Below are 14567 nucleotides of genomic sequence, written 5' to 3' on the forward strand. Positions count from 1 at the left end.
CTGAAAGGTCCTCAGAAAACTGAACATTATAATACCTGAGGACCCAGATGTACCACTCCTGGCTTTATACCCAAAAGATGCTCCAACATATAAGAAGACACATAGTTCACTATGCTTATAGCAGCCTTATTTATAATAGGCAGAAGCTAGAAAAGAACTGAGATGCCCTTCAACAGTGTAATTGATACAGAAAATGTGGTACATCTACACAATGGAGTACTACTCAGCTATCAAAAACAATGACTTCATGAAATTCATAGGCAAGTGGATGTAACTAGAAAATATCCCGAGTGTGGTAACCCAATCAGAAAAAAAATCACACATGGTATATGTTTGCTGATAAGTGGATATTAGCTCCAAAACTTGAATTACCCCGGATACAATCCATAGACCACATGAAGCTCAAGAAGAAGGTTGACCAAAGTGCAGGTACTGCAGTCCTTCTTAAAAGGGGGAAGAGAAATATTCATAGGAGGACATGTGGAGACAAAGGTTGGGGCAGAAACTGAAGGAATGTCCCTCCCTTCAGAGTCTGCCTCACCTTTGGATCCAACCCTTATATATACAGCCTCCAAAACTAGACAATATGGATGAGTCCAAGAAGTACATGCTGACAGCAGCCTGATATAGCTGTCTCCTGATATACTCTGGCTGTTAGAGTATGCCATAAACAGAGACTAATGCAACAACAAAACTTTGAATTGAGAACAGGGTACCCATTGGAGGAGTTATAGAAAGGATTTAAGAAAATGAAGGGACTTGAAACCCCATAAGAACAACAACACCAACCAATCAAATCTCCCAGGGACAATAACACTATCCAAAGGACAGGCCCATTGCTCCAGCTGCATATATAACAAAGGATGGCCTTTTTGGACACGGATGGGAAGAGAAGCCCTTGGTCCTGTCATGGCTGGACACCCAAACAGGAGAAAATCAGGGCAGAAAGACTGGGAGGGAGGTTGGTTGAGGAGTGGGAACACCTTCATATAAGAAGTGTGGCAGGATGGGATTGTGGCTTATGGAAGGGAAACTGGGAAAGGAATAAGATTTGAAATGTAAATAATAAATATTAAATTAAAATACAATAAAATATTTTTAAAGAAGGGGGAAGTTATGTCTTATCTTATAAATGTAGGCAACCACCTGGTGTGTGAAGGGCAAATAACAAAGAAGCTTACTGCTATCAGATCCCTAAACCAGTATAATTTCCAGTTCTTTTTTAAATATGTGTTCTTATATGCACAGGTAAATTTGTTTCTCATCCCTTGTTAAAGATTCTTCTTTTAACAACATATGGGGACTCTTCCATAGATTCACAGTGGGCTAAAATGTAGGTAATAATTGACAGTAAGGTGCCCAACCCTAAGTGGTATGTCTTCAACACGTCATTTAAACCTAGGACTCATGGAAAACATCACAGAGGAGTGTATAGAAATCCTCCAGTGCCCCAAGATTTCTGTTGGTAGAATGTGTCTCTCTTAGACGAAACAGAGAAAATAGACACAGGAACTCTTAACAGTATAGTTATTCAAACAAACCAGCAAAATAGCACTATTAGGCATAACAAGGAGGCAAGGGAAAATTCTGTAAGTTTATACTCTAGAAGAAGAAATACATCATATCAATGGCTGCTAAGAGATGGAGAATAATTTGTGCCTGAAGATGAAATCCCACATTAATTTTCCAATTTCAACCACACTCTTCAACATATAAGAGCAACTGAATGGACTCAGAAGGTTGACTACATATGTGTATATATATATATAAAGAGCAAAAATATTGAAGAAGAGATCATAGTGTAAGTAATGAAGGGAGGGCTTTGAGGGGAAGAAGAAAGGCTGCTAATGTACCACGAGTTTCTCAAAAGTACCTACAATTTAAAAAATTGTCACGGAAAGTTTCTGTATGATCTCTGTCACTTTTCTGCATATTTAAAATCATTCTGAAAGCTAAATTGCATTAGAAGACATTTTAAATTGTCCTGCAGTTTTAGGTCCTATTACTTCTTACTGAGTTTCTGTTTGGGGGTCATGAACTTGGGCTCACAAATGCTGCAGAATGTTCTTTGTGTGAGTTGAAATTGCTCAATACAATAACCTTTGACTGTGTGTTACAATATTTATTTATTCCTATCAGTAGTTAGTTTCACAACAGACTAGAGAATGTTAATGATTTTTTTAACTCTACTATAAATCTTACCTCTCAGCATTTGCTATAAGCTGAACAGTGGGCAAGGGCTGGAATCCTAACAGCACCTACACAGAGCTATTTATAATGTCAGACTATACTTGGTTTGAAGGAATACCTTTTCCTGCCTTTGGGGTTCCAAAAGAAACTTTGCAAAATGTTTGTAATAAGTTTGTGGTGAAAGAAGAAGATTTGATCCTATTGACTTATCCCAAGTCAGGTAAGGACTGTCAGTAAGACTGATTCTGAATTGTATAAGGGAGGTTAGGGCTTTGGTCCTCATTTATTGTGGGTGAGGAGTGGCGTGCTCTACATATCCAATGTTTAAAAAAGTTTGTGGGAATGGAGATTTGTGTATGTTCCACACAGAGAAAGACTTTACATATGACTTATGTGAGGAAAGGTGATCAGCTATGGCACTAGAACAATGAGAGTATACCCTGAGTCAGAATCTCAAATTTATCTTTATTTGTGGTGAAGAGATAGAAGAAGAGGGAGAGTGATGAGAATAAAGAGAAGAAAGAGCATCAAGAGATAAAGGGCTGTATGTGAGGATATGTGGAGGAGAGGAAAGTGCCATGTAGAATTAACACGGACCTTGTCCAGGAACTGGAGTCTAAAAACTCAAGCAATCAAAAAGTGGCATTATGATGATTTGGGTAACGGATGTTTGCACTGTGGAAGAAGCACAGAACTAGGGTAAGTATTAGACTGCTGACATTGAAATCAAAATGACACAGAAAAATCTAAAAACAGTGGGAATCCAGGAAAAGACAACCAGACAATAACAAATGAACACATAAATCCAAATGTAACTGTGTGGTAAATATACATGAGGGAATTAATTCACCTAAAAAGAAGTACTCAGTCATACACTGCAGCATTGTTGCATTTCAATGGCAATGAATTAAATCAGAAAAGTAGTCTTAGAGGACAGATGCTATGACTTCATCACTGTGAAATATCTGGAAAAGTCAAACTCACTCCACAAGAATGTAGAATGATGGTAGCCCAGAGCTGGAGGAGATAGTCCATTGCCAGTTTGGTGTTTAGTGTGTATAGGGTCTCAGTTTTGTAAAATGAAGTCTTAAAATTAATGTTGAGTGAATATACTTTGTACTTACACAATGTGAACATTGTGAACACTTGTCTATGTGCTTGAAAGTGGGCAACACTTTAAATTTTATGGGTATATATTCTACTTGAGGCTTTTTTTCAAGTACTGTTGAAATGAGTGACTCTTTTTATTCAGGAACGAACTGGCTGGTTGAGATTGTCTGCTTGATTCAGACCAAGGGAGATCCCAAGTGGACCCAATCTCTGCCCATCTGGGATCGCTCACCCTGGATAGAGACTGATATAGGATATGATATATTAATCAAAAAGAAAGGACCATGGCTCATGACCTCCCATCTTCCCATGCATCTTTTCTCCAAGTCTCTCTTCAGTTCCAAGGCCAAGGTCAGTGTCCAATGGTTGAGATTTTCTTTCACTCACATTCTTTGAACTTATTTTATCCTGACAGAATTTGAAGCTCTTACAGAAGTATGAAGGTGGGATTCTCATGCACTAGGTGATGCTGATGTTTCTCCACATCAGACTACATTAGAGTATCAAGATGTGGACCGTTACACAGTGATCTTGGGTAGTTTTAAGAAAGAAAGTGAAATATCACACTAGAAGATTCAGAAAATACATATACAAGACAAGCAGTGTTCAAACTTTAGTGTACAGTGCAATATTACTGTATTGTCATCAAAGTCAATGAACCAGTTATACCATATACCCCAAGTTCTGTGTGGGTAAATCACTGAAGACACAGTTGTTCATAGGGGAGGCAGCCTGACAAAGCATCAATTTTCAAAGATCAGTTGTACACAGAGTGTCATGCTGTGTCTGTCTGCCCACTGAGATTAGTAACCTCTGGAATCTCCCGTGGAACTGAAGGAGAATGACCACAAGAAATCACACATATCCACATTCTAATCTATCATAGCTCCTAGTTAGTAAGAAAGATTTTTCTGTAAGTCCCTCTGCCATAGAATCTATAAATAGTTTTTGCTGAAACTACATAGACAAACTTAGAATTATCTCTCATTAAAATATGATAATGGATTTGTGACCATTCAAATATATGCATTTATCTTATCTGGATTTGGTAAAATTATTGGCTAGGGAATTGAGCTTAAAGAGATGAGTTCTAGGATAATTGGTACAGAATTATGAAGAATAATTATTTTAATTTATTTCTTTTATGTTTAAAATATAATAATGAAATATAGTTATATACATCATTTCCCATTTCCCCCTTCTCCTCCCAAAAACACTGACATATTCCCTCCTTTCTATCTTTCTAATATTTGTTTTTTAATTAATTCAGGTTGCATATGCACACACACACACATGCACACACACACCACACACACATACACATATGTATAAATGGATATAGATAAATACACACACATATATATATGGATAGAGATAGATACACACACATACACACATATATATGTGTATATATATGTATATATATGGATATAGATAGATTCACACACACATGTACATAAACATATACATATGCATATATATTCCTAAATATATTCCTTTATTTATATATTCCTACATTGATATATATCTTCATTTCTTTTTTTCCCTTTTCTTTTATTGGATATTTTCTTTATTTACATTTCAAATGTTATCCCTTTTGCTGATTTCTACTCGGAAAAACCCACTCCCATCACCCCTCCCTCTGCTTCTATGATAGTGCTCCTCCACCCACTCATACGGTCCCTCCCTCCCTGTCCTAATATTCCATTACACTGGAGCATTGAACATTCAACAAACCAAGGGCCTTTTCTTCCACTTATGCCCTCCCTACAGTGACATCCTCTGCTACATATGTGGCTGGAGTCATGGGTCGCTCCACGTGTACTCTCTGGTGGGATCTCAGAGTCCGTGGGATCTCTGACCTGTCTGGATGACTGATATTGTTGTTCTTCCTATATGATTGTCAATCCTTTCAGCTCCTTCAGTCCTTTCTCTAACTTCTCTACTGGGGACTGTATTCTCATTCCAATGGTTTGTTTTAAGCATCTGCTTCTTTATTTGTCAGGCTCTGGCAGAGCCTCTGAGGAGACAGCTATATCAGGCTCCTGTCAGCATGCACTTCTTGGCATCCACAATACTGTCTAGGTTTCGTGACTGTATAGGGGATGGATCTCAATGTGGGGTAGTCTCTGGATAAACTTTCTTTCAGTCTATGTTCCACATGTCCTCCAGTGAGTATTTTGTTCCCACTTTGAAGAAGGACTGAAGCATCCAGATTTTGGTCTTCCTTCTTCTTGAGCTTCATGTGGTCATGGTGAATTGTATCTTGGGTATTCTGAACTTTGGGGCTAATATCCACTTATCAGAGAGTCCATATCATGTGCAGATGTGCGTGTTTTTTTTTTGTGATTGAGTTATCTCACTCAGGATGTTATTTTCTAGTTCAAACCATTAGCCTGTGAATTTCACTGTATTTAATAGCTGAGTAGTACACCATAGTTTCAATGTACCACATTTTCTGTATCCATTCCTCTGTCGAAGAGCATCTGAAGACTGGGTCAATTTGGTTTCTTCTATATGCTGACCTCCTCCAGTTGAAGCAGCACCACCCTCTGGTGGAAATGCTTTCTTTTCACTACTGGATGTTTCTAACTCCTTGTGAAGTATCAAGTGGCCATAGGTATGTGAGTTCATTTCTGCCTCTTCAATTCTATTACATTTATCTACCTGACTGTCTCTGTACCAATACCATGCAGGTTTTATCACTATTTCTCTCTAATACAACTTGAAGTTAGGGATTGTGATTCCTGAAAAAGGTATTTTATTGTTCAGAATAGTTTCTGTTTTCCTGGTTTTTTGTTTGTTTGTTTGTTTTGTTTTTTGTTTTTTGTTTTTTGTTATTCCAAATGAATGGGCAAATTGCTCTTTCTAACTTTGTGAAGAATTGAGTTGGGATTTTGGTGGAGATTTCACTGAATCTGTAGATTGCTTTTGACAAGATGGCCATTTTAAAAATATTAATCCTGCCGATCAATTAACATGGGTGATTTCCTATCTCTTGAGGTTTTCTTTAATTTCTTTCTTCAAAGATTTGAAATTCTTGTCATAAAGATCTTTCCCTTGCTTGGTTGGAATCACACCACAGTTTTTATATTATTATTATTATTTTTTTAATGGTGAAAACAGTACTCCTTGTATCTCTGGACATTTTATAGAGCAGGTTGTAATGAGTGAGAAAATGCCTTGCCTTTACTAGCTAATCCTCTGATGCTTCGTGACTTCGAAGGTAAGTTGATGCAGCAAACTGTCAGTGTTGAAGATGGAGATTGAGCCCAGAACAGCTTCCTTGCCTGGTCCACTGCATCACTTAGCTATTGTTAGCACAGCAGGAAAATTGGCACTTGTTTGAAACAGTTATTTTCAGCAGGGATGGCACAGTCCTACCATGCATAGACAGCCCAACCCAGAGGCCAGAGGAGAGGAGTCATGCTGCCCCCACCTCCTGCAGTGGTGCAGGACTCCTTTAGCCAAACCTACCGTGCACTGTACATTCACAGGCATACCATCAACCTCTCTACTCTTTCAGGACTCCTGTTGAGCCTGCTTTCCCCCACTTCAGCAATTCTCAGGAGTCTAAGAAAGATGGCCAGCATCCTTGTCCTCAGTGAGTGTGATCTAAACCTTTCTCAAGAGCAATGGTTGTGTGACCCTGAGTTGGCAGAGGAAGTGAGAGAGGTGAAAAGTAGTGTAGTACTGGACAGAAAGTGGGTGCTCCCCAGATAACCCATCTGAAGTCAGGGAGACCCTGGTGCTAGTAGTGATCACCATAGCCTTATTTCTTAGCAGCTGCTCCTAATACCCCTCTCCCTCTTAGAGTTTAACTTAATTCTGTGGCTATGAATAGTTTTTGTGTTTGTTACCATATAGTTGCATTGCTCTTGAAGGCAAACTATTTGGCATATTCTTTTTCTTATTTGAGTGTAAATGTGCTTAACTTTCTCTTAGATTACATTTTGAGCAGATGTCCACATTACAATTAAACTTGTAGGCAGTTTTATAGTCCTTTTTGGAAATCATATTTTAAAATCGTTATTTTGAACCAGTCTTACTGGTACAGGCCTTTACTCATAGCACTCAGGAAGCAAACGTACGTGATCTCTGCGAGTTCAAGGGCAGTCTTGTCAACAGAGTGAGCTCCAGACCAGCCAAAGATATACAGTAAAAAATAGTATCAAAAATAATAATGACAAAACAAAACCAACTAAGGAAAATCACCAAAGTATTGCAACAAATGAAAAGCAAAATAAAATCTAGCATCAAGTTATCCTGTGTTTCAAGTATTGTCTTCAAATGTTTAGATTTAACTTATTTTGATTTTCTTCAATGAAATCTTTGTCCTACAGATTGTCATAGTTTTTTTCAGGTGTTAACTATAACTCAGTATCCTCCATAGTTCATGAGAATTGCGCTCATCATGAAGATGTAAATGCAAAGTACCAGGATATGGAAGTAGGTTTTGGGAATACATGTGTATATAAATAAATATGCAAATCTTAACAGGGAAAGGAGGCAGTGAATTTAAGGAGCTATTTGTTTAATAATTATATTACCATATAAAAATATAAAATATATAAAAAATAAGCTTCTCTGACCAAGAATGAGAAAGCACAAATTGCAGGTTAAAGGGATTTTTTCAATATATAAAGGAAGTTTCATATGGAAATTGATATATTTGAAATGTTTTCATATATTGAACTTTTCCTGTGGACCTCATGGATAGCTTAAATTACAATATATAGAAAGAAGAAGCCAAAACTGTTTTGTACAAAATCAAGAAATGGATTTACAAAATGACAAAGAGTATTCATTTCATCTTTGGGGTCTCGAGTCCCCTTAAGGTAAATATTAATCATTCAGATCAATTAAGTGTTAACAAAAACTGGGCCAAGGCCTGATTTCATTTGAACAAGAGATTCAAAGGCTCAGAAAAAGGACAGGAAAAAATAATCTTTTTTTTTTTTCTTGTAATGGGTTTGTCTGAAATAAACTACTTTTTATAAGCTTGAATTTTTTTTTTTTTATGAACTATCCTTTTTTTGGCAAATTGAGATGAAATAGTTCCTGAGGAAATGCACTTCCTTGGGGATTTAGACTCAGGAGTTAGGGTCTTTTCATTCACTCCCTCACACATTCATTCATCTCACTCAGTCATTCATAGAGTTCTTGAGTGCCTGCTCCTTTCCCAGCCAGTCTCCAATTATTTCTTTGAAAGGTGGCCCATTTGGGAAGCCACTGAAAGGGCTGGTGAGTAGCTTGATAATTTTCAGCCCAATCTGAATACATAAAATCTGAAGGCTGCAAGAAAGGCCTTTAGAAACAGGTTTTTTGCCATTTGCCTCTCTTCAAAGGGGACTTTTGCAAAGGACAGGGCAGGGAAAATGTCACCTGCAAGGTTTTGAATGTCCTCATTCAAGCTCCCAGTAGATGCCTGAAATGAGGCTCACACTGCTTTTGCCTGCTTATCCACATGGAGCCTCTTTCTGCCCTTTTCATTCAGCTTTTTTGTCACGCAGTTCCTTGGCAGTTAACATCCCAACTTCCCAGGTGTCTGTGCAGGGAGGACTTGATATTTCTCGAGAAAGAGCACAAAATAGAGATTTCAGAGACACATTTCCACAGCAGGCATTCTGGCTGTTTTGATGTCCTTTCATTTGGAGTGCAGAGAAGCCAACTCTTTGGTTAAATGAAAATCCATAATAGTTTTTATATTATTTGTGACTATTGTGAATGGTGTTGTTTCCCTAATTTCTTTCTCAACCTGTTATACTTTGAGTAGAAGATGGTCACTGTCTTGTTTGAGTTAAGTTTATATCCAGACACTCTGCTGAAGTTGTTTATCAGCTTTAGTTCTGTGGAATTTTGGGGGTTACTTAAGTATACTATCATATGGGGTTGGGGATTTAGCTCAGTGGTAGAGCACTTGCCTAGCAATCGCAAGGCCCTGGTTTCGGTCCCCAGCTCTGAAAAAAAAAAAAAGAAAAGAAAAAAGTATACTATCATATAATCTTCACATAGTGATATTTTCACTTCTTCCTTTCAAATTTGTATCCCTTTTACCCCTTTTTTTGACGTTTAATTGTTCTGGCTAGGACTTCAGGTATAATAATGACTATGTAGGGAGAGAATGAGCAGCCTTGTCTAGGTCTGATTTTAGTGGGATTGTTTCAAGTTTCTCTCCATTTAGTTTGATGTTTGCTACTAGTTTGCTACTAGTTTTACTTTTACTATGTTTATGCATAGGCCTTGAATATGCAATCTTTCCAAACGTTTTACTATGAAGGGTTGTGGATTTTGGTCAAATGCTTTCTCCACATCAAATAAGATGATCATATGTTTTTTCCTTGAATTCACTTATATAATAGATTATGTTAATGTATTTCTGTATATTGAACCATCCCTGCATCCCTAGGATGAAGCCTGCTTGATCATGTTGAATGATCATTTTGATGTCTAATCGGAATCAGATTTCTAGAATTTTATTGAGTATTTTTGCATTGATATTCATATGGAAAATTGGTCTGAAGTTCTCTTTTTTTAATGGGGTTTGTATGGTTTAGATATAAGTGATATTATGGCTTCATAGAAAAAATTGATTAGTGCTCCTTCTGTTTCTATATTGTGGAATACTTTGAAGAGTATTGGTGTTAGGTCTTCATTAACAATCTGGTAGAATTCTACATTAAAATCTTCTGGTCCTGGGCTTTATTTGGTTGGAAGACTTTTAATGATTTATCTTATTTCTTTAGGCTTATGGAACTGTTTAGGTGGTTTATCTGATCCTGATTTAACTTTATATTTGGTATTTGTGTAGAAACTTGTCCATTTCATCCAGATTATTTGTTTTTTTTTTAAGTATAGGCCTATGTAGTAGTATCTGATGATATTTTAATTCCCTCAGGTTTTTTTGTTATGTCTATAATTTCATTTCTGATTTTGTTAATTTAGATACTTTCCTCTCTGCCTTCTGTTAATCTCGCTTAGGGTTTATCTATCTTGTTGATTTTCTTAAAGTACTATCTCCTGGATTTGTTGCTTCTTTGTATATATCTTTTAATATCTACTTGGCTGATTTCATCCTTGAATTTGAATATTCCTTCATGGTATTATTTCCACTTAGGTGTATTTGCTTCTTTTTGTCCTAGAACTTTAATGTGTGCTGTTAAGTTGTTAGTGTATGATCTGTCCAGGTTTTTCATTGTTTGTTTGTTTTTGTTTTTTGGCACTGAGGGCTTTGAGTTTTCTTCTTAGCATTGTTTTCATTGTGTCTCAGAATTTAAGGTTTGTTGTGCCTTCAATTGCTTGTAATTCTAAATAGTCTTGAATTTAGTTCTTCCTTGACCAAATTATCATTGATCCAGCTTTCATGTATATATGGGCTTTCTGTTGTTTTTCTTGTGGTTGAAGTCTAGCCCTTGGACATGGTTATCTGTTAGGATGCATGGGATTATTTTAAACTCCTTGTATCTGTTGAGGCCCCCTTTGTGACCAGGTGTATTTTCAATTTTGAAGAAGGTAATATGAGGTGCAAAGATGGTATATTCTTTTGTTTAAGGATGAAATATTCTATGAATATTTGTTAAATTCATTTGGTTCATAACTTCTTTTAGTTTCTCTGTGTCTCAGTTTAGATTCTGTTTCCATAATCTGTCCATTAATGAAAGTGGGGTATAGAAATATCCCACTATTATTGTGTAAGGTGTAATGTGTGGTTTGAGCTTTAGTAACGTTTCTTTTATGAATGTAGATGTCCTTGCATTTGGAGCTTAGATATTCAGTATTGAGAGATCATCTGGGTAGATTTTTTTCTTTGACAAGTATGAACTTTCTTATCTTTTTTTTAAATAACTTTTGGTTGAAAGTCGATTTTATTTGATTTTGGAATATCTACCTCAGCTTCTTCCATGTGACCATTTTCTTGAAAAAAATTCAGTCTTTTACTTTGAGGTAGTGTCTGTTATTGTCACTGAGGTCTGTCACATATATGCAGCACAATGCTGGTTCATTTTGACCTGTCTTGTGAGTCTATGTCTTTTTTATTGAGGAATTTAGTCCATTGATGTTAAGCTATATTAAGGAAAAGTGTGGCTTCTGGTTATTTTTGTTGTTAGAGGTGGAAATATGTTTGTGTGGCTCTCTTATTTGTGTTTGTTGAAAGAAGGTTACTTTTTTGCTTTTTCTAAGATGTAGTTTCCCTCCTTGTGTTGGATTTTACATCTCTTATCCATTGTAGAAATTCATTTGTGGAAAGATTTTGTATAAGTCTGTTTTTGTCATTGAATACTTTGTTTCCTCTATCTATGTTAATTGAGAGTTTTGCAAGATATAGTAGCCAGTGCTGATATTTTTGTTCTCTTAGGGTTTGAATGAACTCTGATCAGGATCTTCTGGCTTTTAGAACCTCTTTGAAGAAATCTGGTATAATTCTGATAGGTCTGCCTTTATATGTCACTTGAATTTTTCCTTACTATTTTTAATATTCTTCATTTTGTGCATTTTGTGTTTTTATTATTATGTGACAGAAGGAGTTTCTTTTCTATTCCAATCTTTCTGGAGTTTTGTATGCTTCTTTTATGTTCATGGGTACCTCTTTCTTTATGTTAGGGAATTTTTCCTCTTTAATTTTGTTGACGATATTTACTGGACCTATAAGTTGGGAATCTTCACTCTCTTCTATATCTATTATACTTAGGTTTGGTTTTCTCATTTTGTCTTGGATTTCCTGGATGTTTTGGTTTATGAGGGGTTTTTTTTGCATTTTTTCATTTTATTTGACTGTTATTCCAATGTTTTCTATGGTATCTTCTGCACCTGAGATTCTCCCTTCTATCTCTTGTATTCTGTTGGTGAGGCTTGCTGATCTCTTGTCTCCTGATTTCTTTCCTATGTTTTCTATCTCCAGGGTTGTTTTTCTTTGTGATTTCCTTATTGTTTCTATTTTCAGTTTTAGATCCTATATTGTTTTGTTCAATCCATTCACCTTTTTTGCTTTTGTGTTCTTCTAATTCTTAAAGGGATTTTTGTGTTTCCTCTTTAATGACTTTTACCTGTTTTGTTTACCTGTGTTCTCCTGCATTTCTCTAAAGGAATTAATTATACCCTTCTTAAAGTACCTTATCATCCTCATGAGATAAGATTTTAAATCTGAATCTTGCTTTTCTGCTGTGATGATGCATCCAGGACTTGCTGTAATGGGTGTTCTCAGTTCTGATGATGCCAGGTACCCTTGGTTTCTGCTGCTTATATTCTTGTGATTGCCTTTCACTATCTGCTTACTTTTAGTGCTACCTGCTGTTTCTGTCCCTGACTTGAGCTTGTCCCTCTTGTGATCCTGGTTGTTTCAGAACTCCTCAGAATCCAGATGTCTCTCTGATGTTGTGATCCTGTAATCCTGTGATCCTGTGATTCTGAGATCCTGGGTGTGTCAGAGCTCCTGGTATTCAAGCTGCCTCAGAGATCCTGAAATCCTGATGTGACAAAGGTCCTGAGGTCCTGTTGTGTTAGAGCTCCTGGGAGTCAAGCTTTCTCTGGGTGATGCATGAATGAGTAAAGACTCAGAGCCCTAGTTTAATTCCTGGCACAGGTGCAAGCAAGAAGGAACCTGTGTCTCTGGCTGGGCAGCATTTATATTTCCCTGGTTCCTGTGGGGGTCCCAATTTTGCAGGTTGTTGAGAAATTTGTTGTCACCTCAACTGTGACCTTGAGTGTGTCAAAACTCTAGTGTTCCTGGGTGTGTCTGATCTCATTGAAGTCAAGTTTTCTCTGTGATCCTGTGTTCCTGGGCATTTCAGATCACCTGGGCAGCGAACGTCCTTTGGGTTTTATAGGAGTTAGTACAGAGCCAGCACTCCAGGTATGCTCTGGGTGCAGGTTAAAACTGGAAGGAGACCCTGCTCCTCATCAATCAGAGATTCTTGCATCCCTGGTATCCATCCCTATGTACATATCTGTAATATACATATATGCATATATATGCAAAATTTAAAAATATATAATTAATATATTTCTAAATAAATGTATATATTCCTAAATCTTCTCAGACAGTATAATGCTACTTGTATGTATATTTCAAGGGCTGGACATTTGTTGTTGAACAACCAATTATTACCTTAACTTTACAATTGTTCAATCAGTCTGGTTTAGGGTTTTATTTTTATATTGTTAATAAACTAGTCATTGTTGTTCCATTTTTACAAATCAAATAAAATTAGAAAAAGCGAATTATAATTATAAATTGTTTTCACTCATGTATATGTCTTGTCCATATAAAAGGAATAAATGTTTTTAGAAACCCATGTTTAGTTGACTGACGTTTCATAGAAATTATGTCAGTTAAATATGAGCAATGATTATTGACCTTCACTTGCGTATTTCCATTTAAGGTGATCTATCTCATCAGAGATGTTCTTGTTTCTGGTTATTATTTCTGGGGCAATTCAATTCTTGCGAAGAAGCCAGACTCACTGGGAACTTATGTTGAATGGTTCCTCAAAGGAAATGGTGAGTATTCTGTGAAATATAGGAGATGAGGGAAACTCAGAGACATTTGCTTCATTAATTAATTAATTTATTCATATTATATCCCAATATCCAGCACACCTCTCTTCTCAATGCCAACAGCTCCTTTTCCCATCTCTCTTATTCTGAGGAGATGTAGGAGCACCCAGGCTATCTTCTCATCATTGCACATCAATATCTGCAGCACTAGATACATCCTCTCCCACTGAGGCCCAACAAGGTGGCCCAGTTAGGAAAATGAGTTCTACAGACAAGAAACAGATTCAGGGACAGACCTGGCTCCAGTTTTTGAGGGACCTGTGTGAAGACCAACCAGATATGTGTGTAAAGATCCCCTAGGTCTAGCTCATGCAACCATTTTGGGTTTGTTTTTCAGTCTCTGATAGTGCCCAAAGGTCCAACATAGTTGACTCTTTTGATCTTCCTCTGGAGTTCTTATTCTCTTTGCATCCCTCACTCCTTTCCCCAACTCTCCCACAAGACTCCCAAACCTCTATCTAAGGTTTGGCTGTGGATTTGTATATGTGTTTTAGTTAGCTGCTAAGTGGGGTTTCTCAGAGTACAGTTATTCTAGACACCTGCCTGCAGGCATATCAGAGCATTTAATAGTTCCAGCGATTATTTATGCCTATGGTGTATCTCAATTGTCGTCAGTCATTGATTGAAATTCTCCCTGTCTCTGCAGCAACTCTGTTAGTGCACATCTTGTAGGCATTGTACATTTGGGGCCAAAGTTTTGTGAGTGGATTGCT

General features: G+C 36.9%; 1 protein-coding gene across 2 annotated transcripts in view; it reads left to right on the forward strand.

Annotated features, from left to right (window-relative positions):
* Positions 1-2219: 2219 nt before the first annotated feature.
* The window catches only part of LOC116894310 (alcohol sulfotransferase A), a 47395-nt gene continuing 35047 nt past the window's right edge, over positions 2220-14567 (forward strand). Inside the window, exons 1-3 of one of the 2 annotated variants that reach the window (XM_032896006.1) lie at positions 2220-2410; positions 3443-3651; positions 13680-13797. In XM_032896006.1, the coding sequence (XP_032751897.1) occupies positions 2278-2410; positions 3443-3651; positions 13680-13797 (460 nt within the window). In that variant the 5' untranslated portion in view covers positions 2220-2277. The remainder of the gene's footprint in view (positions 2411-3442; positions 3652-13679; positions 13798-14567) is intronic. The other variant, XM_032896007.1, reaches the window with a different exon arrangement.

The sequence above is a fragment of the Rattus rattus genome, chromosome 2 (assembly GCF_011064425.1).
Source record: "Rattus rattus isolate New Zealand chromosome 2, Rrattus_CSIRO_v1, whole genome shotgun sequence".
Lineage (NCBI taxonomy): Eukaryota > Metazoa > Chordata > Mammalia > Rodentia > Muridae > Rattus > Rattus rattus.